The sequence below is a fragment of the Rana temporaria genome, chromosome 7 (assembly GCF_905171775.1).
Source record: "Rana temporaria chromosome 7, aRanTem1.1, whole genome shotgun sequence".
NCBI lineage: Eukaryota > Metazoa > Chordata > Amphibia > Anura > Ranidae > Rana > Rana temporaria.
In genome coordinates this window covers 19240856-19267845 of record NC_053495.1, presented here as the reverse complement: position 1 = coordinate 19267845, position 26990 = coordinate 19240856, and the positions used below count along the sequence as shown (strand labels likewise).

Sequence of the window (26990 nt, the reverse complement as noted above, 5' to 3'; positions counted from 1 at the left end):
GGTCCGCTCCAATAGCAGACGCGTTCTGCGGCCAGCTGGTGCTCGCAGTGCGGAGTGCGCGGTGCACGCTGGGAGTGGCGCTGGACAGAGGCAGAGCCGGGTATTGGGGGACATGCTGCACCCCTCATCTGTATAGGGGACACCTCCGGAGGTGGGTATATGAGGGGCTCATACATGGCAGAGTGTGGGCATTGTGACTCCCATAGACATGAAATGGGAGAGGGAGGGTGGGAGGAGGTATTAGTGGCCCTCATGCTGGGGACAGGTGTGGTGCCCCCTTCACCCCTCTGTGTGTGGTCTGGGGTCACCCACAATGCACCTGGATAAGAGTGTCCCATGTAATAGATTGCTGGATGATGGAGCTGCACCCTTCTTCCTAAAAGGAGAATTAAACCTTCTTCTTTCTTTGTTAGAATAAAGATCCAGATCCATAACATCATCCTTCTTCACATTATACAGAAAATTGGGATAACTGTTATCTTTTTTTTTTCTTCTTTGAAGTGTATCCCCCCCCCCCCCCCCCCGCCCCCAAATAAAATGTATTTGACAGACTGCTGCGCAAATACAGCGTGACATAAAATATTGCAACAACCACCTTTTTGTTCTCTAGGGTCTCTGCTAAAAATAAGGTTTGGGAGGTTCTAAGTAATTTTTCGCAGAAAATACTGAAATATTTTTTTAACTTGTAAAAATCAAGTGTCATGAAATGGTTAAGTCTTTAAGTGGTTAAACTGATTTCATTTACAGACCGAAGTTCATTCCTTTTTGATTTAAACGAACCGAGAGATACATTGGCACCTTTCTAGCAAACCCAGCAATTTGTTCTACAGTATCTTTTCTATTGGATCGGACTACACACGCCATCCTGTGCATCAGTGAGGCCCCGTACACACGGCCGAGGAACTCGACGTACCAAGTTCTCTATTTTCTCGTCGAGCTCCTCGGCGGCTCCATCGAGCCAAAACTGTACAGACGACAGAGTTTCTCGGCAGAATCCGGGTTTTGACCGAGTTTCTCGGTGAATTCTGCCGAGAAACTCTGTCGTGTATACGGGGCCTGAGCCTTGGTCGCAGGGGTGGACTGACAACTCATGGGGCCCCCGGGCAAAAGAAGATTATGGGGCCCTCGGCTTACAGATGGGCACTACGCCAGGAGGCAGTGCAGAGGCGGGGCAGCTAAAATCTTGGGATATTCACATCAAAAGCATGTCGGTTTCAGACATATCAGGGACAGATGTAAAAAAAAACACAGATTTTTACATAATGTTCCTGGTTTTATTGAGCCTGGCAACCCTGATGGGGGCCCCCAGTGGCATGGGGCCCTCGGGCGGTGCCCGAGAACCCCAATGGTCAAGTCCGCCCCCGCTTGGTCGCCCATGATCCTGTAGCCCGTTTCCCTTCCTTGGACCACTTTTGGTCGGTCCCGACCACTGCAGACCGGAAGCATCCCACAGGAGTTGCAATTTTGGAGTTGTGATGCCGAGCCGTCCAGCAATTGCGGTTTGGCCCTTGTCAAAGGCGCAAAAATCCTTAAAGCGGGAGTTCACCCATAACATTTTTTTTTACCCTTAGATTGAGGCTCATTTTGTGAAGGGGAATCGGGTGTTTTTTTTTTAAATCGAAGCAGTACTTACCGTTTTAGAGAGCGATGTTCTCCGCCGCTTCCGGGTATGGGCTGTGGGACTGGGCGTTCCTTCTTGATTGACAGGCTTCCGACGGTCGCATACAGCGCGTCACGAGTAGCCGAACGTCGGTGCGGCTCTATACGGCGCCTGCGCACCGACGTTCGGCTACTTTCGGAAAATCGCAACGCGAAAGATGCGACAGTCGGAAGACTGTCCATCAAATCGGAACGTCCAGTCCCGCAGCCCATACCCGGAAGCAGCGGAGAAGATCGCTCTCTAAAACGGTAAGTACAGCTTCGATTTTAAAACAACTAGCCGATTCCCCTTCACAAAATGAGCCTCAATCTAAGGGTAAAAAACGTTATTTCCGGGTGAACCTCCACTTTAAGCCTCGTACACACGATCGGATGTCCATCGGACAGATCGTGGAATTTTGTCCGAAGGACGTTGGACGTGAACTTTTTCGGCTAACAAACGGAAACGACATGGTTTTTCTGCTCTTTAGCGCCAGCCTTTGGGCAACTTCTGCTATTGTTGTCTTATGTTTAGCATAGCTTCTGAGCATGCGTGTTTGTACTTTGGATTCTTTTCCGACGGACTTGTGTACACACGATCGGATAATCTGACAACACACAATTTTTGTCGGAACATTTTCAAGCGCGCTATCCCACATTTTGTTGTTGGAAATTCCGACAACAGTTGTCCGATGGAGTATACAAACAGTCGTATTATCCGACAAAACCATCACACAACTGTTGGAAAATCCGTTTGTGTGTACAAGGCATTACGCTTGCCCTTTTTGCCTGCTTTTAACTTCAGGGACAACATGCTCCCTTGCTGCCTAATATATCCCACTTTGAGGTGCTATTATAACAAGATGATCAATGTTATTTACTTCACCTGTCTGTGGTCCTAATGTTATGGCTGATCGGGGTATGTATGATGACCGTTGTCCTTGCACAATAGATGACTGCAGGCCATCATGGTAGCGGGGTTCAAAGGGGTGGCCAGGATATTTGGCATTAGTGCATCTTTTCTGATGTAACGGGGGGGGGGGGGGGCCTAATGGGGAAACGGTTTGGGTAAATTTAAGAGATTGTACAGTGGTTGGACAGTCAGATTGTTATGTATGTGACTAGGGTTGTCCCGATACCACTTTTTTAAGGCCGATACTTTTTTGTTTTAATCTCCTGTGACAGTGGCACGTGTGTCAGTAGTTTTTTTTTTTTTTTTTTTTTTTATTATTTTTACAATGTGTTTTTTTTAAAAAATTTTTTTTTTTTTTTAGGGGGTGGTGGACAGTGTCGGTGTGTTTTTATTTTATTTTTTACAATTTTTTTTCTTTTTTTATCAGCCCTGTTTGGGGGCTTAGGTGAGATATCAGGGGTCTTAACAGACCTCTGACATCTCTCCTTTGAGACAGAGAAAGGGACTAAGGGCCCTTTCACACGTGCCGACCGTATTTCCACATTTTCAGCCCTCTGTTGCAGATGAAAACGGGACATACATGGGTCCCTATGTGATTACGGGTGTCAGCGGATGACCATCCGCTGACACCCGTAATTGTCCGCCTCCGCAAAGATCCGCATTTGCGGACAGAAGAAAATCCTATTTTTCTTCCGTCGATCGGATCGGATGAACACGGACATACGGTGAGTGTGCGGGGACCGCCCTGTCAGCTGCCAGCTCAGCGGGGATTTTACCGAGGATCCCCGCTGAGCTTTTGCGGACACACGGAGTGGATCATTACTGATCCGCCCGTGTGAAAGGGCCCTATGGACACAGATTCCCCAGTCCCTTTCTCAGCAGCCTCAGCTGCGCTGAAAATGAATGGAGAGAAGACGGCGGCTCCTCTCCATTCATAAACTGAAACATTGTAAACACAGTTTACAATGTTTCAGTTCTGTGAATGGACAGAGGAGGTGGACAGCAGCATAGAGGGGGGGGGGGGGGGGACACAGAGGGGCACGGAGGGGGACAGCAGCATAGAGGGGTGACAGAGGGGCACGGAGGGGGACAGCAGCAGAATGGGTGGGACTGGAGGAGGATACAGGGACAGTCAGTGGTGAACGTGTGTGGGAGTGTTACAAGCACCGATCACTGCTGATTTCAGGCGGCTGAAATCCGCAGGGGGGGGGGGGGGGGCTGTGGAGAAACTGACCGTCTGTCAGACTTTGACTTCGGCAAATGCTCGGTATTGGTATTGGGACAACCCTATATGTGACCAGTGTTTGGGGACTGAAGATAAGTTTTACAATCGGATTGTAATGTGTACGGTTAGCAGTGTAGGTGAGACGCTTGGCCATTAAATATGATGATGATGCGGAGAGCAGGGCAATGAACAACAATGAGATCTTATCACTGGCCCCCCTAGAGATCTAGGAAGCCAGCAAGTCGCTGCCTCCGCCTGTATCAGAAATATCAGTTTCAGCAGAATAATCCTTGTGTACAGGAGAAGCAATGGCTGCTGTATGTCGGCATAGCCGGTACCTAGTCATCCTGTGTCGGCTCATGGTGCACATCTGTCAGTCTGGTCCCTTCGGACTCCGCTTTCCTAATAAATACTTAAGTAGCAATTTAGATCTCTGCGTCTGAGTCCGCCGAGACCTCGGGCCCTCCTCACCCAGAAATCGTCAGCACAGCACTCTCTGAGCAATGAAACGCACCACCAAGACCTGACTGTATATGATGTCTAATAATGGTAAAACAATGTAATGTATACAAAGTAGAAACGTGTTGTCACTCTATTGGCACGCCCATGTTATCACATTATAGTAAAAGATATACAAAGTATCCATGTTGTATCGCATATACAGTACAGGAGGATTTCACGAGAGATCATTTTATCTTCTGGATCTAAGTCGGCCTTTCTCAACCTTTTTTGCCCCAGAGGAACTCTTGAAATAATTATTCATGTATCGGGTAAGGCTGCACGATTCTGGCAAAAATGAGAATCACGATTTTATTTTTTTCTAAGAATAAAGATCACGATTCTCCAGGAGAATGCTCTTAATCCAAAGTACTCATTTTTTTTTTTTTTTTTTTTTCAATTAAAGTCAATGAAAAATAATTTGTTCCACATTGACTTCAATGGCATGCAATAATGCATGCGGCCAGAGGTGGGGGGGCGCCATAGAGCCTCGGAAACGGCTGGAAAGGCCCGAGAACACCTCTGCAAACCTTGGAAAAACTCGGTACCCAAGGTTTGCCAAAGTCAGCCGGGCTATCCTTGGGCCTTTCCGTGCATTTTCGAATGGCGGCGATCAGCGCCATTCGGCTCTGGCGCCCCCCCCACCTCAGGCCAAACACAGTACTGCACACCGCTTTGGCCTGAATCCTGCTGACCTCTGACCCATGGTGGATCAAGTTGCTGGCCTACAACGCCCCTTTTTTTTTTTTTGCCTGTTTTGAAGAGAGATTTTGCACCGAACAGGCTTCTTCATCCAAGGGCTACAGGGGGAGATTTACTAAAACTGGTGCACTCGGAATCTTTTAGCCAATCGGCTTCTAACTTCAGCTTGTTCAATTTTAAGCTTTGACAATAAAAACCTGGAAGATGATTGGTTTCTGTGCAGAGCTACAGCATATTTTTTACTCTCCAGTTTTAGTAAATCCCCCACCACACCATGGCAGTGTGGACCCATTCGGGAAGAAGGCAATCCTACCTCTTGAATGCTACATGCCATTTTTATTTTTCTGGTTCCCAAAAAACATAGCTTTGCTGCAATGCGTATGGGACTGCCGAGCAGCCATTGCCTGTGTGTTTTTTTTTTTTTCTTTTTTTTTTAACAGTCAGCGGAGTTAAAAATAGACTTCAACCACCTGGTGTTGTCATCTGACGGTCCCTTGCCTTGCGCTCTCTTGCATTTGGAGCCTCCCCATTGATCTTTACAGTGTAACTAAAGAATTTTATTTTCTTCGTTTTGGCTACTAGAGTAAAGGATGGGTATAACCTGTCAGGTTTTTCTTTGTCCTCTTTGCCCCTTTAATTCCTGTCCCATAGCCAAACCATGACAATAGAGGAAATCCCTCCAAAGTGAAAGAACCCCTTGTTGCAGGGCCGATCCGCCCTATAGGCTCGCTATGCAAGCCGCTTAGGGCCCCGCAAAGCTGCAGAGGGCCCCCCAAATTACTAGAGGCCCCCGCCTAGTGAGAAGTAATTTTCGGCCCCTCACCCCGCTTCTCAACTCGCTGGCTGCATGGGAGAAGAGGTAAGAAGTCAGCACCCCCCGCTTCTCACTTTAAAGGGGTGTTCCAGGCATTTTTTGTGTTTATTAAAAGTCAGCAGCTACAAAAAGTGTAGCTGCTGGCATTTAATAAACATACACTCACCTGCTCCACATTCCAGCGACGGCGTCTTCATCCTAAGTGTGGGCACCCGACCGTGACCGCTTTCGGCGTCACGGCCGGCACCCACTGCGCATGCGCGAGCGGCGCTGCGCTCTCTCATTGGACAGGCGATCGCATGGGACCTGTCATGTGTCCCAGGCGATCGCCTACTGCAGCCCCTCGCTGTAGGCGATTAAGCTATTCGCCTACGATGCCCCTCGGCGGAAGGAGGAAGTGGGACAGGAAGTCCCACTCCTCCTGAAGCCCCCACTAACCCCCCAAAAAAATGACATGCCAAACGTGGCATGTAAGGGGGCGAGGAGTGGGTTAAGCGGAAGTTCAAATTTTGGGTGGAACTCCGCTTTAATGTAAGATGTCATTTCTGACAGCAGAACACCCCCCCCCCCTGCTTTAATGTGACATGTCATTTACGGCAGCCCCCCCGCTTCTCAATTGTAATGTGACATGTCATTTTGCTTAGGGCCCCAGGGAGGTCAGGATCGGCACTGCCTTGTTGTCACCAGAACTAGTATCCCCATTGGAAGATTCCTTCTCTATTAAGCACCGTACACACGATCGGTTTGTCCGATGGATCGTTTTCAGCGGACAAACCGATTGTGTGTGGGCCCCATCGGGGAAAAACAAAAACAAATTATACTATAATATAGAAAAAAACGATCGTCTGTGTGGAAGTCCATCGGTCAAAAACACACGCATGCTCAGAATCAAGTCGACGCATGCTTGGAAGCATTGAACTTCATTTTTCTCAGCACGTCGTAGTGTTTTACGTCACCGCGTTTGGACACGGTCGGATTTTTGACCGATGGTGTGCAGGCAAGACTGATGAAAGTCAGCTTCATCGGATATCTGACGAAAAAATTATTATTCCATCAGATATCAGACCTGTGTGTACAGGGCTTTACTGTTCTGATGCCAGCCCAAACTTTGGGCTTTTACCATCAATGATAATGGTAAACAGGAGAAATGGAGAGGGTGAGTCTACCAGGGGCACAGACGGCAATAAAAACTGACAGGTGTCCTAATCCCTCTCTACTCTATCCAAAACGTAAAAAAAAAAAAAAAAAATTAGGCTTTTAGTTCTATTTTAAATGTGATGCCCGTTTCTAAAGGAGGCCGAGCGAGCGGAGCGAGCCGTCCGAGCGAAGCGAGGCCGACTGGCCACTTTCCTCTAAATCCACGTTGCCCTGAATGCCGGGTTCGCTGGTGTGTACTGTCGTAAATCTATTGGAACGCATCGCACTTGCATTTGGAACGCATAGCGCATGCGCAGTTGGCCGCCACGTGACTTCCGCAGCATTCTACGATAGGCAGCAGACAGGGGCACTGGTCAAGGGGGAGGAGCCTGGAGTTTGTCGGCGTGGGACCCGATAGGATCAAGGCTGCTCTCTGCAAAATCACTACACAGGGCAGGTAAGTATGACATTTTTGTTATTTCAAAAAAATGAATAAAGAACCTTTTAATGGCACTTTAAGCTTCTGTTTTTAATGTGTTTTTTTTCTTTTCATAATTCAGTGCATTGTTATTGACTCTCCAATATGGATCATCGGTCAGGACTGATGGGGTACTTTGTTGGGACGTTGTGCTTCCTTCTGGTACTGTCCAACATCAGCGCTGCCAAGCAAGAGCCGTGCATGACTTGTATGAACTTGGTCAACAATTTTGTTAGGGTGAGAAATTCCAAATGTTCAGCTCCATTATCGTATATCGTTGTATGTATAATTTTTTTTTTTTTTTTTTTGGGCGATTTGTTAATGGGAGAGAAAGTTATGGGAACTCTAAAATGTTACCAGAACAGGAAGTGAGGGGGAATTGTTCTAATGGGGACACCTGTTCCTATGGCACAAGGAGATTTACTGTGACTTTGAAGAGATTGCCTCACTTCCTGTTGTGTTTCTGGGACAGAATGTGTAAAGGAAAATGTGTACAATAGGACACACATGGCCCCCAAAATTGCCTATATATATATATATATATATATATATATATATATATATATATATATATATATATATATATATATATATATAGTGTATGTGTGTGAGAGATATTTTTGCACACACGTTTAAAAAATAATTTTAGGCCTGAAGGTTACACAAAACCCCCAAAAATTATATATTTCCTGAAAGCAGACACCCTAGACAATAAAATAGTGGTCGTTTTTTATGTCCCACGATATTACCGCACAGGTCTAGAAAACTTAAAATTTCTGTAAAAAAACGCACTAAAGTGAAATTAATGGCTAGAATACACACACACACAAAATAAAAAATAAATAAAAAATATATATATATACAATATTATATTTTATTATTTTATTTTATTTTTCAGATGCCTTATTTTGATTTTACAATGGTTAACTTTTACAGTGCCTTGAAAACTGATCTTCTCTGAACAAAAAAAAAAAATCAGTTTGCTCTGGTTGGAGCCGCTGTACTAACAATCTCCAACACTAAGCTGTTGTGTTTCTAACAGGGGGATGAAGGCTTTCACACTGAAGCGGTGCGCTAGCAGGACCGCTCCAAAAGTCCTGCTAGCCGGAGCGGTGTGTTTACCGCTGCTACCCATTGAAATCAATGGGACAGCGCGGCTATACCCTGCCCGCAAACCGCTGCTGTTGCAGCGGTTTGCGGGCGATTTTTTATTTAAAACGACGGTAAAATGGCGCCGCTATACAGCCAGCACACCAGTGTGAAAGGGGCCTTAGTGTCTTAACGGTTTAGTTCACCTTTTTGGAACATGTTGTATGTAATCTGTTTCAACAGCTGCAGCCTTTGCGGCTGATGGCTTGTAGTTCTGAATGGACTGCAAGGTCACTTATGAGCAATCTCATATTTCATTTCCAGGCCCGCAGCTTGTAAACGGTCAGCACATATGCAAGTTCAGGCTGAAAGCTACAGGGCTGGTGTGCAATGCTTTTCAGGCTCCTTTAAAGGGGTTGTAAAGGAATATTTTTTTTTTTTTGCATAATAAGCATCCTTTACCTGCAGACATTCCTCTTTTCACTTCCGCATTGTTAGTTTTTGCTCAGAAGTTGCTCTATTTCTTCTCTGTTCTGTTCACTTCCTGCTTGTCTGATTGTTACTCACCACTGTGATGGGAGGCTTTACTGCGGTGGTCAGTGACGTGCTCGCCCCCTCCTGGGAACTACATCTGTGCGGCAGGACGCTCTCTACGTGTTAGAGACTTCAAGGGGGTGTGAATTACAGGGCGTGCCGCAATGCATACTGGGAAATGATGGGCCAGATTCAGGTAGAAGTGCGGCGGCGTAACATATCGTAGATACGTTACACCGCCGCAAGTTTTCATCGCAAGTGCCTGATTCACAAAGCACTTGCGATGAAAACTACGCCGGCGGCCTCCGGCGTAAGCCCGCGTAATTCAAAGGGGCGTGTGCCATTTAAATTAGGCGCGCTCCTGCGCCAGACCTACTGCGCGTGCTCCCCTTTGAATTACCCGCCGTGCTTTGCGCGACGTGACGTCATTTTTTCGAACGGCGACGTGCGTAGCATATTTTCGTATTCCCGGACGTCTTACGCAAACGACGTGAATTTTTAAATTTCGACGCGGGAACGACGGCCATACTTTATACAGCACATACGCGTGCTGTGTAAAGTTAGGGCACCCAAAACGACGACTAACTTTGCGACGGGAAACTAGACTAGCAGCGACGTAGCGAACGTGAAAAAAAACGTTGTGGATCGCCGTAACTCCTAATTTGCATACCCGACGCTGGTTTACGACGCGAACCCCCCCCCCCCCCCCAGCGGCGGCCGCGGTACTGCATCTTAAGATCCGACAGTGTAAAACAATTGCACCTGTCGGATCTTATGGCTATCTATGCGTAACTGATTCTATGAATCGGTCGCATAGATACGATGGAGTATCTGAGATACTCCGTTGTATCTCCTTTGTGAATCTGGCCCTTAGTTCTTACATGAACAAACGATGCAAACCAGGAAGTGAATGAGAGAACAGAAACTAGAACGCCGGAGGTGATATAGATGAAGGAATATAATAGGTATTTACTCGTTTTTTAACAGAATCATTACTCTATTCTGTCTGTCTACCTTGCAGACATTGTGTGTGACAACTATATTTTTCAGTAAAACTGAGAGTTTAGGTCCGTTTTCATTTGCTCTTCCATGTTTTCAGTATTGTATGTATAAAGAGTTATAAATTGTGCGCGTTTTGTGTATATAAAATATATACAGTGGAGAAAATAATTATTTGATCCCCTGCAGATTTTGTAAGTTTGCCTACTTGCAAAGAAATGAAGGGTCTATAAACCTGCAGGGTATCCAATTATTTCCGCCACTGTACATATATTTATTGTATTATTATTTCAAAAGCAAGAACAGAGATTTGCATGAGTGGCTGAGCTACACACCACCTCTTATATTTATCATTTTTCGTTTTTGCTTGGACCCCTTTCACACTGGGGCGTTTTTCAGGCCCTTTAGCGTTAAAAATAAATAAAAATAAAGCGCCTGAAAGAAGCTGCATCTGCAATCCCAGTGTGAAAGCCGAGTGCTTTCACACTGAGGCGCTGCGCTGGCAAGGCGTCAAAAAAAGTCTTCTTTGCATCGCTTTAGGAGCATTGAATACACCGCTCCTAAAGCCCCCTTCCCATTGAGGGAGCTTTTTTTCTTAACACCAAAGCACCTGAAAAAGCCCCAGTGTGAAAGGGGTCTTGGCAGCGCTTTACTGGCGTTTTTCAGGCGCTGGCAGTGTGAAAGGGCTCTGAAAGCACTCGGGCTTTCACATTGGGATTGCAGATGAGGCTTCTTTCAGGCGCTTTACAGGCTTGTTTTTTTTTTTTTTTACGCCAAAGCGCCTGAAAAAACACCCCAGTGTGAAAGGGGTCTAATAGTGAGAATTGCATGTTGTGTATCAGTGACATTGTATACACCTTCTTCTACTTTAGGGCATCGAGAAGACTGCTGGACATAACTTTGGTGGAGGCAACACAGCCTGGGAGGAGAAAAAGCTCGCCAAATATGAATTCAGGTATTTCCTGACCTTTTTGAATAAAAGTAAAGTGCACCATTTTTTAATTTTATAGCTAATGAAAACCGAGCCCTAAGAAAAGTTTCTCTGGCCAGTTCAACTGATATTGCCAACCAACAATAATTTGAAGGCCAGGCTTTTCTGCTTTTGACTATATGGTTTAGGACAGGGAGGCCCTCCAGCTGTTGCGTAACTACAAGTCCCAGGAGGCATTGCAAGGCTGACGGTTACAAACATGACTCCCACAGGCAGAGGCATGATGGGACGTGTAGTTCCGCAACAGCTGGAGGGCCACCAGTTACCTAAAGTGGACCTTTTCAGCAAGTTTGTAAATCTACATAAATTCCTGACCTGTCACCATATACTGCAGTAGTATCAAGTTGTTGTTGTTGTTGTTGTTGTTGTTGTTGTTGTTGTTATTATTATTCACTTAACCCCCGGACCATATTGCTGGTCAAAGACCAGAGCACTTTTTGCGATTCGGCACTGCGTCGCTTTAACTGACAATTGCGCGGTCGTGCGATGTGGCTCCACAACAAAATTGGCGGCCTTTTTCCCCCACAAATAGAGCTTTCTTTTGGTGGCATTTGATCACCTCTGCGGTTTTTAGTTTTTGCGCTATAAACAAAAATAGAGCGACAATTTTGAAAAAAATAATTAATATTTATTACTTTTTGCTATAAAAAATATCCCCCAAAAATATATAAAAAAAATATTTATTTTTTCCCTCAGTTTAGGCCGATACGTATTCTTCTAACTATTTTTCGTATTAAAAAATCGCAATAAGCGTTTATTGATTGGTTTGCGCAAAAGTTATAGCGTTTACAAAATAGGGGGTATTTTTATGGCATTTTTATTATTATTTTTTACTAGTAATGGCGGCGATCAGCTTTTTTTTTTTTTCGGTTCTGCGACATTATGGCGGACACTTCGGACACTTTTGACACATTTTTGGGACCATTGGCATTTTTATAGCGATCAGTGCTATAAAAATGCATTGGATTACTATAAAAATGCCACTGGCAGTGAAGGGGTTAACACTAGGGGGCGGGGAAGGGGGTTAAGTATGTTCCCTGGGTGTGTTCTAACTGTAGGGGGGGGGGTGGCCTCACTAGGGGAAATTACTGATACATTGTATGAACAGAAGATCAGCATTTCTCTCCCTGACAGGACTGGGAGCTGTGTGTTTACACACACAGCTCCCGGTCCCCGCTCTGTAACGAGCGATCGCGTGTGCCTGGCGGCGATCGCGCCCACCGGGCACGGGAGTCGACCGGCCTGCACGCGAGCCGACTTTGTATTACATGCTCTCGTGCAGGGGAGCCGACCTGCCGCCGTAAAACTGCAGCAGCTGGTCGGCAAGAGGTTAATAATAATTATAATAATATTATTATTATTATTATTATTATTATTATTATTATTAATTATTATTAAGCTGTCCTTGGCCTCCAGTCTTATACCTTTTTCCTAGGCTGAGATGAGGCCACCATTCTGCTGCAGGCAAAATAAAGCATTTCGTCTCGCCTGCCCCTAATTATCTGACTTTACATTGTAACTTTGTGAACGGCTTCAGCGGAGCCAATCAGTGCAAGCCATTTGTAAATACAGCCAAGAACTGTGCCAGCCATATCTGAGCTGGCACCTCTGTCCTGGAAGTAGATGGTGACCCTTGATGACGCCTGAACAAAGATGACCTTTTTCCTTGATCTCGAGTGGATAAGAATTTTGTTGTGACGTCTTGTGATCTTGTCTTTATCAGTGAGACGCGCCTGGTGGAGGTGATAGAAAGCGCTTGCGATCAGTCCGACTTTGAGTGTAACAAAATGCTGGAGGTGAATGAGGAGCATCTGGAGACTTGGTGGTTCAAGAGGTGAGGATCATCATCTTACTGGGATATACGCTGGTAATAAAGTTATGATTACAGTAAAACCTTGGTTTGAGAGTAACTTGGTTTGAGAGCGTTTTGCTGGAAAGGGAAAATTTTGAAAGAAATTTTGTCTTGATGTACAAGCGATGTCTTGATGTACAAGCGATGTCTTGATGTACAAGCGATGTCTTGATGTACAAGCGATGTCTTGATGTACAAGCGGTGTCTTGATGTACAAGCGGTGTCTTGATGTACAAGCGGTGTCTTGATGTACAAGCGGTGTCTTGATGTACAAGCGGTGTCTTGATGTACAAGCGGTGTCTTGATGTACAAGCGATGTCTTGATGTACAAGCGATGTCTTGATATAAGAGTAGCGTCATGTCACAACTGGGTATAAAAGAGAAGCGAGGCGCCTCCAAGTGTAGCAATATATTTACACTTGGACCCCTTTCATTCTGAGGAGTTTTTCAGGCGGTACAGCGCTAAAAATAGCGCTTAAATACCGCTTGAAAAACTCCTGCCCAGCCTTCTTAATATGAATGCCCAAGGGCTTTCACACTGAGGCGATGCGCTGGCAGGAGAGAAAAAAATCTGCAAGCAGCATCTTTGGAGCGGCATGTATACCGCTCCTCCCCATTTAAAACAATGGGAAACCGCGGTAATCCCGCCGCCTGCAATGCGCCTCTGCAGAGGTATTAACCCTTTATCGGCCGCTAGCGGGGGTTAATGGCGCACCGCTAGCGGCCGCATCCCGCAGCAATTCCGACGGTATAGCGCCGCTATTTTTTGTGGTGCTATACCGCCATTGCGCCTCCCGCCCCAGTGTGAAAGGGGCCTAAATGAAGGTACAACATTTAGAAAATCATATGGTTCATGATTAAAATAGGCACATCTGAGTATGCATTCGGCTAAAGCTGTCCACATAGATCATCCTCCGCACCACCTTAAAAGTCATCCCTGCCTCGCTTTCAGATCGCTCCACTGCAGGGTAGTCTTCCCGGTCACGATTGCAGACTGACAGCGGTGAGATTCGGCGGTGAGGAGGACGGTCTATGTGGACATCTGGCCGATCAGCGCTGGCAGTCCTTGTTCCAGAACACAATAGCCCAGCGGGGAGATTGCTGTACTAACAACTAGTTAGTACAGCAGCTCCTTCCTTTCCCCTTTTTTTTTTTTTTTACCCCATTCAGTTCGCTGGGTTGAGGGGGGGGGGGACTGCCTGCCTGTACCAGGCTTAATGCAGTCCTCGCATCTAAGAACTGGAACGCTGTAATGTACTACATTTTTTTGTTCTTGGTTTTAGACATTTTTTTTTTTTTCCCCCCAATATGGATAGGATTTTTAATGCTTGGCAATGTGAGTAAGCTATTAACCTGACTTGTCTTCCTTCCCAGTTCCTTTTTTTTATTCTTTTTTTTTTTTCTCCACCATTTTTAGACCGAAGGATCCCAATGGCCTCTTTGAGTGGCTTTGTATGGAAACTCTGAAGTTGTGCTGTCCTCCAGGCACTTTCGGCATCGACTGTACACGTGAGTAGTTGCCCTCACAATTGGATTGTATCCTGATGAGTATAGATTTCCCTTAACTGCCAATGTTTTTCCTCCTCTTGCTGCAGCTTGCCCAGGGGGCACAGAGAAGCCCTGCGGCGGACACGGCAAATGCGATGGCTCTGGGACACGATCTGGCTCAGGAAGCTGCGACTGTTACCCTTCCTATGGTGGCCCGCTCTGCCAGGACTGCGCTATCAGTTATTACGAGCAATCCCGAAACGAGAGCCACCTGGTATGTTCGGGTATGTAAAGGGAAGATAAAGCTCGTTCACACCCATCGTCCTATTACCTGCCGATTTTTATATTAAGCGAGTGTGTAGTGGTTTTATACATGTTTTCTTTCTTTTGTTATAGGCAGGTCTAAAAATAGTTTTTTTTTTTTTTTTTAATGGGTGAAAAAGAAAGCTAGGTGGAATTGTGATTGGAGCAGCTGTGCATTACAACCAATTGGCTTCGGTCTTTCATTTTTTAAGCACAACTAAAACAAGTCGAAGATAGAATCTGATTGGTTATTATGCAAAGTTGCTCCAGTTTTTTTTTTTTTTTAGTAAATTCCCCTCCATAGTGTGTGGGGTTTTTTTTTGGCACCTTTCAGAGGGTAGTGGGTAGCTGGTTTAGACAGGTACCCACTCCCACGTCTGGCTGACTTTGCCATGCAAACTCATCTGGAAGTTTGACAAGGCTTTACTGCTGGTTCCCTTTTCCTGAGATGTGGGCGGCAGCACCCGAGAGAAAAATTTAATTGGATGAAGATGCTGCTGGATTCCTTGACGGGTGTATCATAATATTCAAAGTCAGCAGCTACAGTATTTGTAGCTGCTGACCTTTTGAATTTTTTTGTTTTTTTCTGAAGGTGCCTGGAGCTCCTCTTTAAAGCGGGGGTTCACCCAAAAAAAATTTTTAACATTACATTCAGGCGAGTTGTTAGAATGACAATCGGCTGTTTTTTTAAAATCCTTGCCGTACATACCGTTATATACACATGTTCACCGAGGCTTCCGGGTATAATCTGCAGGACTGGGCGTTCCCAATTGACGTCACGAGTTGCCGAAAGAAGCCGGACTAGGAGTCTATACGGCGCCTGCGCATCGACGTTCGGCAACTCGTGACGCGCTGTATGCGCCGGTCGGAAGCATGTCAATCAATTAGGAATGCCCAGTCCCGCAGAAGCCGTGGTGAACATACATATACGTGTGTGTGTGTGTGTGTGTATGTATGTATGTATGTATGTATGTATATGCATGTTCACTGCGGCTTCCGGGTATAATCTGCGGGACTGGGCGTTCCTAATTGACTGACATGCTCCCGACCGTCGCATACAGCGCGTCACGAGTTGCCAAACGTCGATGCGCAGGCGCCGTATAGAGCCGACTCCTAGTCCGGCTTCTTTCGGCAACTCGTGACGTCAATTGGGAACGCCCAGTCCCGCAGATTATACCCGGAAGCCGCGGTGAACATGTGTATATAAAGGTATGTACGGCAAGGATTTAAAAAAACAGCCGATTGTCATTCTAACAACTCGCCTGAATGTAATGTTAAAACATTTTTTTTTTGGGGTGAACCCCCGCTTTAAGTTTAAAATTGGCATAGAGATGTGAATGAGTCTGACTCCTTTATTGGATGGCCATGGATTCAGTGACTAACAATATACCTGAAAAGGTGTGCCTGGTTTTTAGAACGGCTATTTTGGATTGGTGGGTTTTATGAAAACCCATATCCGGCTGAAGGCCTCTTGCCACCTTCCTACCGATTCGCCTGCTATAAGAGGCTGCCCTCTTTGTCCCATTCCTGCACAGCTTCTGTGAGCGATGACTGATGATCCAGCGCTGCAGGTTGTCTGCACTGAACGGTCACCTCGACATTGATATCCTTGCGCTGTGTGGTCTTCTGAAGCCTAGAAGTACCTCGCTGTTGGATATCCATTAGTAAGTCTCCACGTCACCCAGGTAGCAACGTGGACACCCGAAGAAGGGGCCTCCTGCGCTAAAGTGACCATGGATTTATATACGCCAAAGGAGTACTTGGCTTGGGTTATTTTTTAAATGAATGGTTACTGGGAGGGGGTTTGTTTTAATGATCAGAGTTCAGCATTTAAAACCTATAAATCAATATTGTATGTGTATTGATCTCAACTGGAAACGCCATGCTTTGTGGATCTGGTGCTGAGCTGTTTTTTTTTCTCTTTAAACAGAGTGCCACAAGGGATGCAACAAGTGTCAGGGCCCGGAGGAAGATCAGTGCGTCTTGTGCAAGAAGGGCTGGATGCTGCATGAAAAAAAATGCATTGGTAAGTACTGAGAATGGGAGGTATCAAAAGCCAAATGAAAGGTGTGACGGTAGTAGAATGATATCCCCGTCAAACATTCCCTTCTTCCCATAAAGAAAATCACCCAATATTCCACGAGGAGGAATATTCCTGGGATCGCCCAATAAGCCACACATGAGCCAAGCTTACTGCTGGAACAAGAGACACTTTAATGACAGCGTGCTGCTAGTTATATATACAGTTTACAAGCTAATCCTCAATCAAAGAACAATGAAATCTCCACCCCCTTTTCACACACTGGGGGCTTCCATACAGATCATAGGTAGACACTTCGGCGCCGACCCTGAAGACACATTTCTTTAGATAATGACATCAGTGAAGTTAATTACTAGTTGGAACAGAATACGTTATCTAGACAGCTTGGCCCCACATATAAAAGAGGTAATTACCACAATGAAGCAATCAGAATAATTAACATGAGCCACTTATCTAATCATTTCAACAGTCTGTTAGGCAGAGGAATGAGTCACACATGAAATCACCTTTTACCTCTAACACACACAGCATTAAACTAGCAGGGAGAATTAAACTGAAGCATATAGGCAAAAAGTCCTTCACAAAAGGTTTCACCTTTTGAAAACTATATATATATATATATATATATAATATAATAATACACACACCTACCTTTTTGCAGGTAAACAAAAAATTGCATTTATTTATTTTTTTACTTGGAGCCTGGAATGCATTGCACCTGCAATCGGCAAATCTCCTCGTACAGGCAGACAGATGCACGCTGAGAGGGAGAATGAACGAACCACCAGAGCCCTCAACAGAACCAAGGAACTTCATTGAAACTGCAAGCCGATAGCCGCAAAGGCTGCCGGGACTTGTAGTCCCCCATTCCCAGAGGACTGTGAATGAACGATGTGGAGACCCACACAGCCATGTGTGTGTGGTGTGTTGTATTTTTTTTTTTTTTTTTCAAACTGACAGCGGGTGCCTGGAGAAGATGCTGGCCTGCTGCCACTGGGGAGGTGGTGGAGTCTGCAACTTTTGGAACATCTTGCATGTTCCAAAAGATGAACGTCACCTTAAGGCTGGGTTCCCATATATGCAAATTGGATGTGGGTTTCCTCTTATCCAATTTGCATGACAGACGAGTGAGGCCGGCTCTCAACGAAGCTGAGTCACATGTCTGGGGCGGTTGTTGTCCGGATCGCAGAAGGGTCCTGTGCATGTGTTTTGGTTCAGGTGCGAATTCAGGCAAAACGTTTGGATCTGAACCGTTGAACAGAAATGCATCAGAACTTTGGCACAAACCCGCAGCTGCACACATGTGAACCCGGCCTTAAAGCGACATTTTAATCACAACTATGTTTCCTGACCCGGCCGTTTTCTTACTCTGCAGCATCTGCCAAAACACATTCCCCTTCTTTCTTCATTTTTTTTTTTTTTTTAAGGTAGTCTGTCCCTTTTTAAAAAAAAAAAAACAAGAGATCTTTGGTAATCCAGCCTCTTGTAGACCTCCTTCATATCTTTACTGTATATACATTTAACTAAGGGATAGCTCTAGGCAAAAATGAATAGATGATCGAATCTGCTTTTTGGTCAGAAGCATTCTGCTCTTTTATCTTGTTTGATTCAAAGCCCATCCCCGCTTCCTGTTGCTATCTTATTTCTAATTTTCATTGCATGCCCTTTTACTAAAACGGATATAATAAAATTGCCAGAAAACTGAGTATAAGCAAAGGGGTGTGTGTGTGTGTGTGTGTGTGTGTGTGTTTGTGTGTTTCATTTGTTCCTTATTTTATTTTTTTCTCCTCCCACAGATGTCGATGAATGTGGCACTTTGGATCGCTGTAAATCAAACCAGTATTGTCTGAATACAGATGGGTCCTATGAATGTCGAGGTCAGTAATGTTGCAGATCTGGATGTCTCTACTGTAGCAGAGAAGGCAGATAGCAGTGGATGGCGCTGTGAGATTCTTTGTATGCAGTCTGTAGCCTCTTCCCATAGAGTGCAGCGGCTTGTAAATGTTCTGTAGGATTGTTTTTTTTTTTTTTACTGGACTAAGCAGAGGAATAAGTGAAACATGTATAGAGAAATTAGATGAGGGCATTAAATTATTTTTATTTCTCCATTTTTCTTTTTTTTAATATTGCACACACTCATGGAATTGCGCCAAACGTCAGTACTTAAAAATCTCCATAGGCAACGCTTTACATTTTTTTACAGGTTACTATTTTCGAGTTAGAGGAGGTCTACTTCTAGAATTGTTGCACACGCTCTAACGCACGCGACAATACCTCACATGTGGGGGTTTGAAGGGCGTTTACATATGTGGGCGGAACTTGCATGAAAGTTCACTTCCAAGCGCGAGCTACCGGGGACATGGCCTTTTTTTTTTAAAACATTTTTTTTGTAATTTTATTTACTGAATTTTTTAATTTTAACACTTTATTTTACATATTTTTTATTTTTTTTTGATCACTTTTATTTCCTATTACAAGGAATGTAAACATCCCTTGTAATAGGAATCACTGTGACAGGTCCTCTTTATGGAGAGTTGTGGGGTCAATAAGACCACACATCTCTCCTTAAGGCTTACAGGCATTAGATCGGTGAAAGAAATTCACCGATCTAATGCCGACAGCCGCGATTGCGGCTTTGTTTACTTCCGGGTACCGGGCATGACGTCATAACGTCGCGCCCGGACCTCCGACGGTCATCTCTATGCTTTCCCAACGAACGCCGGCCGATTCGCTCTCTGGGCCCCCGATGGCACGGGAGAGCCCGGAGAAGCACCAGAAGGGGGGGGGGGGGATGTCCCCTCCTGCCGCCTTTAAGAACGATCTTATGTTGCACAGAATCGGCGGCTGAAGACGGTGATATCTGAATGATGCCTGTAGCTGCACCCATCATTCAGATATCGCCGCACAAAGCCGAGGACGTCCTCGGATGTCAAGTGGTTTAAATGGCATTTGAAAAATTATTGCGCCCATACCGTGCGAGATAAAGTTGCAATGACCGCCACTTTATTTCCTAGGGTGTATTTTTACATGAAGGAGAGAAGTGCCAGAATAGGCCTGGTAGGGAAGCGGTCTAAGGGATGTGACTACTGGATGAACCCTCTGCACACTGTTCTACCCTTTCTAGGAAACTTTGCAATATAAAATGGGGATATTTAGTTTACACATGTTGCTATACATGTTTAAGCTGATCAATTGCATTAAAGTAATCCCTCTTTAGCCAGTCGTCATCTGCTCTGCAAATGCTACGGTGGACACAATGCCAACATGGGGCAAACAGACACAAGGTGGGGAGAGCTACAAGGTTCAGGTCTGGCCACTGACCGGCATTATAACAGAAACCAGATATACCTGTGCCTCAGATCCCCATGTGCAGTTTCCTCACTGTGGTAAGGAAAAGCACAGTAGTGATATTAACAAATCTTACTCCAGGTCTCCTGTGACTAGCAAGCAGATGCAGGTAGTGCCATTTGAGTTCATACTGCAGATATAGATCAATAAGCCTGTAGATCTAGCAGTGGCTGGGGTACAAAGGCTAGAAAGTGCAATGCTATTTTTTTCGGGGTACAGTTCTCAGCACACTGCTTGGGCCCAATTTTCAGATATTCTCTATATCAAAATATTATTTTTGAGTTCAAGTCCACTTTGTGACCAATAATGACATGCTAGAGGGGGCCACAGCGATCATTTCCTGGCTGAAGTTGGCGATTGCATATCCTTGCTTGTGTGACTGGCTTTACTTTCTTTCCCTGAAGTTTTCAGAGATTAAGGTAAAATTACAAACATCCCTGCAATAGGATTCTTATTTTTGGTTAGAGATGTTAGGAGTTCCCTTGCTCAGGGAGTTAGATTGAAGGAAGGTGTTCCCACTTAGCAGTAAGATTAGAAGGTCTTGCTAAAGATTACATTTGTATTATCGGAAGAGGAGACGATCTGCAATAAAGTTTGACAAAATTCTTTCAGTCAAAGGTATATATTGTTGGTGGGGGATTTTTTTTTCTCCTTATTTTGTCACACTATCAGGTTACATTGCCTGTTAACCACCATTGCATGATATTGATTTTTATTTTTATTTATGCTCCCTTTTTTTTTTTTTTTCACAGAGTGTGACAAATCCTGCATTGGCTGCATGGGAGCTGGTTCTTCTCGATGCAAGAAGTGTAACGCTGGGTATTACCGGGATGGGGCCCGATGTCTGGGTGAGTGCTGGAACCACTGCTACAGGCAGTCTGAACAATGATATTAGATATTTTGTTCCTTTTCCTTTTCTGTTCCTTTTTCCTTTTCTGTTCCTTTTTCCTTTTCTGTTTCCTTTTCTGTTCCTTTTTCCTTTTCTGTTCCTTTTTCCTTTTCTGTTCCTTTTTCCTTTTCTGTTCCTTTTTCCTTTTTTTCTTTTTTTTTTTTTCCTTTTTTTCCTGTTCCTGTCCTTTTTCCTTTTCCTTTTTTTTTTTTTTTTCTTCTTACTTTCCCTTCATTTTCTTTCCTCCTTCCCTTTCCTTGCTTGCTTTTTCCCTTTCCTTGCTTTCCTTCCTCCCCCCCCCTTCTTTATTCCTCCTCCAACATACCTGTATAATTATTATTGTTTTTCCAGGTACCAGCTGTAGACCGTTGCGATACATGCAGCCATATCATTTGTACTATGCAGCAAAAGGGGGGGGGGGATGGGATGCAGATCAAATGTACTGTATACTCCTACTATATGAAATCAGAAGTGGGAACCTCGGTATATGATCTCGAGTAGCCCTCTGATGCAAGACTAGTAGGGATCTGAATATAAAGCAGAAGGGTATAGAATTAATTTTTACGTAGGGAGTACTCCCAGGATGCCCTGCCTCTCGGATACCAAGTCCAGTGGCCAAAGCCCAGGGGTATCTAGCCAGGCTGACCATATTTTTTCAAACTTGCCGGGCCGCCCCTATGTTGGTAAAAAATATGTTCCAGCCAAGTGTCGCCCATCTGTTTTAATCCTTTCAGTAGTAGAAGACATTGTTTAGGGTCTATTGATAGGGTAACGGTACACGTTATTCAAAGTATTACCTACCCCAGTGCACTATAAATGCAATTTGGGACAACGCCATACGAGGTGAGTGATCTCCATGCTCCCTTTGGCACCTGCTACATGTGGTTTCTGAGAGAAACCATTTTAAAGAGTCTAGATATGGTGTAATTGGCCCTTAAAATATACAATTGCGTCAGTCGTAAGCATGGAGCTCCGGGAATGAAAACGGATGCCATTGTTGAAAATATGAGTGAGATGTGTAATACCCAGGAGCATGCCACCATTTACCAATTTGAAACTCATATAGTTTGGCATATTCACCATTGTGCCATATGTGGCTGAACCTGGTGAATCCCATGACCCTTTGCAGTTGTTTGGCCTTGTTCATATAATATATATTTAAAATAGTGAACAATTTATAAGGATTCCAACCCAGAGGGCTGGTCCCTCACCCCAGTATAGCATAGCAGTATCTTGAGTGTAGAATTTGGGTCATCAAGTTTATCCACATTTGACGGCCCATCAACCTTATGCTAAAGCTGGGCCGATGACCAAGATCTCTATGGGTTTGGTAGGGCCATCCCCTGCTATTTTTCAGGTCTCTAGAGCTTGCTCTAGAACGTCTGTTATTCCATAGCCGCTTATGAAAAAGAGTTTAAGTTTTCAAGGGAATGACGACTGGGATATTGTTAGAGTCTGGTGTACTCTTAAAAAGTGAACACAAGATGGCACTGTAGCACTGATGATGAAAGTAAATCTCATCTGTCACCAGATGGCGCTGCAGCACTAAAAATAATCGTTTAGGCATGTTGTCAACTGTGTAGCACTCATACTTTTATTAGCTTGATTTTGTTTTCATTTATGATTTATATAAGGTTGTCCTCCCCCATGAGTTGTATTATGTAGATTGGCTTTGGGGGTCCTCTAAGGCAGTGGTTCTGTACACCCCCCCAACAGGCCATGTTTTGGGAATTTCTGTTATATAAAATAGCTGTCCAAAATACCAAGCCAATGACTCTGATTTAAAGCACATGTGCAAGATAAAGGAAAACCTGCAAACATGGCGTGTTGGGGGTACTTGAGGACAGGGTTGAGAACCACTGCTCTAAATGATTTTTGAAGTCTTTGCACAGTATGCACTCCTGTTAGATATCGCGTGTGTGTGTGTTTTTTTTTTTTTTTTAATACTATAATATATATATATATATAATATATATATAATATAATTTTGTATTTAAATTATTTCTATTGATATCGGCAGTTCTATTTAGGTCTTGGCCGCGGCTGCAGCTCTGTCGAGGGAAGCCTTCGCGGCCTGGCTGTAGGGGCGGAACAGTGGTGATGGGGGCAGTGAGAAATGTCATCTCTCTGAACCGCTGATAGAGATTGCACTGAGTGCTGTGTGGGGGCATGGAGGAGATCTGACCAATATGTGTACGTTTCTTACCGATCATTAAAAAATGTGAATATTGGTCCCCCCCCAATAATCTGCCGCTACGCAAATCGGTTGACCCCCTAAGATGCAGGTTTCATGGCTGTCAACTTTGCAATTTCTTAACCCCTTCGTGCCGGCCGCACGCAAATATGCAGCCTCTCCGCGCGTGGGGCTTGGCGCCGAGCAGCCGCATATTTGCTTGAATTGGTGTAAATACAGCTGTGCTGAGAGTGCGCTGCCGACACAGGGCCAGATTCACAGAAAAAGTACGCCGGAGTATCTGCTGATACTCCGGCGTACTTTCAAATTTGCCACGTCGTATCTTTATTTTGAATTCACAAACAGATACGACGGAATTTGGCTAAGATCCGACAGGCGTACGGCTTCGTACGCCTTCGGATCTTAGGATGCAATACTTCGGTGCCCTCTGGGTGGAGTTCGCGGCATTTTCCGCGTCGGGTATGCTAATTAGCTGTTTACGGCGATCCATGAAGGTACGCGCGTTCGTCGCATTCTCTTACGTCGTCGCTAGTCGGCTTTTCCCGTCGTAAAGTTGCGATTGCTATTTAGGTGGTGTAAAATTAGACAGCCCATGTTAAAGTATGGCCGTCGTTCCCGCGTCGAATTTCAATTTTTTTTTTTTTTTTTTTGCGCAAGTTGTCCGGGAATTCGAAAGTATGTAACACACGTCGCCGTTCAAAACATTACGTCGGGGCGACGTCATTTCGCGTAAAGCGCGGCGGGCAATTTCAAAACGGAGCATGCACAGTACGTTTGGCGTGGGAACGCGCCTAATTTAAATGATACACGCCCCATTTGAATTAGGCGGGCTTGCGCCGGACGGCTTTACGCTACCCTGCCGCAAGTTTACAGGCAAGTGCTTTGTGAATCAAGCACTTACGCTGAAAACTTGCGGCGGTGTAACGTAAATGGGATACGTTACGCCGCCGGATTTCTACATGAATCTGGCCCACAGTTACTGGCAGCTAATGTAAATTTTTCTGATCATAAACCCTGCCCCAAGAGGTTAATTATTGAATCTGTGCCAGGTGATCGTTCTGAGTCCGTGTCTAGCATGTAGAGCAGTGATGGCAAATCATGGAACCCCAGATGTGTTGGAACTACAATTCCCATGATGCTCACGCACTCTAAAGGGTGCATATGAGCATCATGGTAACTGTAGTTCCAAAACATTTTCAGCCAGTTGTGCTTCACTATTAAATAAACTTGTTTAATGTACACCTCTCTCTTCCAGACATCGATGAGTGTGACAGCGAGTTACCCAAGTGCAAAGGCTCACATGAGGAGTGCGTGAACACGGAGGGCAGCTACAACTGCGTGTGCGAGAAGGATTACGCCAGAGTGGATGGCATGTGCAGAACTACCAATCAAGGTAGGAGTGTTTGATGGGAACTTGCCCTCGCTCCCTGTAGCTCAGTGCAGCTTTTTAGACTGCATACCATGAAAAAAAGTAAGCAAGGGGCAGATCTGGCAATCGTTCTTGGTGATTGTGCCATGAGTTAATACCACAGTGATAACACTCGCCGATACCAATTACCAATACCTGCCGACAACGGTTTTGTTTATACCTCAGCTTTTAGCAATGGTATAAAGCATGGGTCTTCAAACTACGGCCCTCCAGTTGTTCAGGAACTACAATTACCATCATGCCTAGTCATGTCTGTGAATGTCAGTGTGTTACAATGCCTCATGGGATGTGTAGTTCTACAACAGCTGGAGGGCCGTCATTTGAGGATCCCTGGTAAAGCATTGGAAAGTTATTTACAATTGAAATGTGTTTATTTTGTTTTAAAGGGGTTGTAAAGGCAGAAAGTTTTTCATCTTAACGAATTATATGCATTTTAAGATAAAAAGCCTTCTTTGTGCCGCAGCCTTCCTCAGCCTTGTAATGTTTACCTGAGGTCCATCTAGTTTCAGGAATGTCTCAGCCGTCTGAGATTCTCCTTCCTGATTGGTTGAGACACAGCAGCATTGGCTCCCGTTGCTTTCAAAAACAGCTAGCCAATCAGGGGAAAGAGGGGGCGGGGCCAGGGGCTCCGGCTCTGAATGGAGACAAGGAGCTGTGACTCGGCATGGGTGCCCCAAATGCAAGCTGCTTTCTGTAGGGGGCACTGAACAGGGGATAGGGTCCAGGAGCACATAAAAGGGACGGTGCCCCCTACAGAAAGCAGCTTGCTGTGGGGACACCCATGCCGAGTCACAGCTCCCGGTCTCCATTCAGACCCGGAGCCCCCGACCCTGCCCCCTCTCTCCCCTTATTGGCTATCTGACTGTATATGTGTATATGTATAATATATATATATATATATATATATATATATATATATATATATAAATTTATGTAGGTCTCCTTAGCATAGTCCAATATAAATTATTTTGTGTTCCTTTGTACAGACGATTCTGAGAAAGGCCTGTTTGATGACATCACAGATGACGAAGTGGTGGTCCTGCAGCAGATGTTCTTTGGAGTTGTGATCTGTGCTCTGGCCACACTGGCAGCCAAGGGAGACATGGTCTTCACCGCCATCTTCATCGGGGCATTGGCCGCCATGGCTGGATATTGGTTCTCCGAAAAAAGCGACCGAGTCTTGGACGGCTTCCTGAAAGGCAGATAGCTCCTCAGCGATGGGGATACAGACGTGCGATGGAGGGAATTTATGTGTACAGTGCTTCTCCTCCCTGCTTTACAAGTGGGCACCAAAGAGTTTGTATCGCCCCCCCTGCTTTGAAGCAGAGCATCCTTATCAAGCCTTTAAACTAGGCTGATCTTAGGATAAGCAAATTATGTCCTCTTTTAGTATAAAAGACCCCCCTCCCCAAGTACAGTTTGAAGCATTATCATCCTGGAAGTCCGCAACTAGTGGATGAAAATAGAAGGCGAATATTATTTCTAAGCCTGAGAAGTTTTATGGTTAAGAAAATATGAACCTTTTGTATGTCCACTTTACCTGCAAAGGCCTTGGCTAGGATTTCCTGGCTAATAAGGAGCTTTACATGGAGCCTGACAGCTCGGCATAGGAGTCGGGTGCTTCCTCCAAAGCACAACCGGGCCAAGCTGTCCAGAAACTTATAATTTAGCACATTGTGTACCTTTTATGAACATGCTGAGCAACTCCTTGAAAAGGAATATTCTTTATGGTGTGTGTGGGGTCCTTACATATGCCTGTGTGGTTTTTGCGGTCATCTGCTGGGCAAAAAAGTCTAACTATGTTTGCCCTTCTTACAGCCTGTGCTATGGACAGTCCAGCAATGCTGCTATAGATTTAAAAAAAAATGGATTTGATTAACACAGACTGGAGTAACTTGGTGGCACGCGGAATGTGAACTTGAAGCCGTGACTCCACAAGGCTTGTAGCTATTGGACAGCTGATGACCTGGAGCCATTTGTGAAGCCATTTGACCTACCGCTTTTCTTAGGAAAGGATATAGTTGTTTTTTTATTTTTATTTTTTTCAGAATGTGGCCTATTTTTTGTCTTCTTTTTTTTTTTTTTTTTTTTGTGGATTGGGTTTATCTGAACGTAGGGTTAAAGCGTCTGGAGAGTCAAAAATTGTCTTCTACCTTCCAAATTCTGGGCAACTTAAAACAATGGGGACTATGTCTGCACTGCGAGGGTTAATTGCTCATTTTGGTCTAGGGGGAAAAAAAATAATTGTACTTTTTTTTCAATCCTCTGGTCCTCCCCGCAGCTAAACCAGTCCTTGTAGCTTCTCCTCCCTCACGCTCCAGTGGTCTAGGGTCCTGAAGTCATAAAGTCCAAAGCCCTGCATTGGACATGATGATGCCGAGGGACAGTCCACCGCTGGAGCGCCATCTGCTGGGGGAGCAGAGAATCG

At 45.0% G+C, this 26990-nt stretch overlaps 1 protein-coding gene across 1 annotated transcript; it reads left to right on the top strand.

The window, feature by feature from the left end:
* Window positions 1-26418, top strand: CRELD1 (cysteine rich with EGF like domains 1). Its single transcript, XM_040359011.1, has 11 exons — window positions 1-151; window positions 7488-7642; window positions 10900-10982; window positions 12742-12852; window positions 14288-14379; window positions 14466-14642; window positions 16592-16687; window positions 18499-18579; window positions 20803-20898; window positions 24389-24526; window positions 25549-26418. The coding sequence occupies exons 2-11, from the start codon at window positions 7511-7513 to the stop codon at window positions 25767-25769; spliced, it is 1227 nt and encodes a 408-aa protein (XP_040214945.1). The 5' UTR covers window positions 1-151; window positions 7488-7510; the 3' UTR covers window positions 25770-26418.
* Window positions 26419-26990: the final 572 nt, after the last annotated feature.

Bases quoted from the DNA above. Each gene is read 5' to 3' on its own strand.
- CRELD1 (XM_040359011.1), top strand. From the start codon at position 7,511: ATGGATCATCGGTCAGGACTGATGGGGTACTTTGTTGGGACGTTGTGC. The intron at 16,688-18,498 runs GTAAGTACTGAG...CTCCTCCCACAG, and splicing joins GCATGAAAAAAAATGCATTG to ATGTCGATGAATGTGGCACT. The intron at 20,899-24,388 runs GTGAGTGCTGGA...TCTCTCTTCCAG, and splicing joins GGATGGGGCCCGATGTCTGG to ACATCGATGAGTGTGACAGC.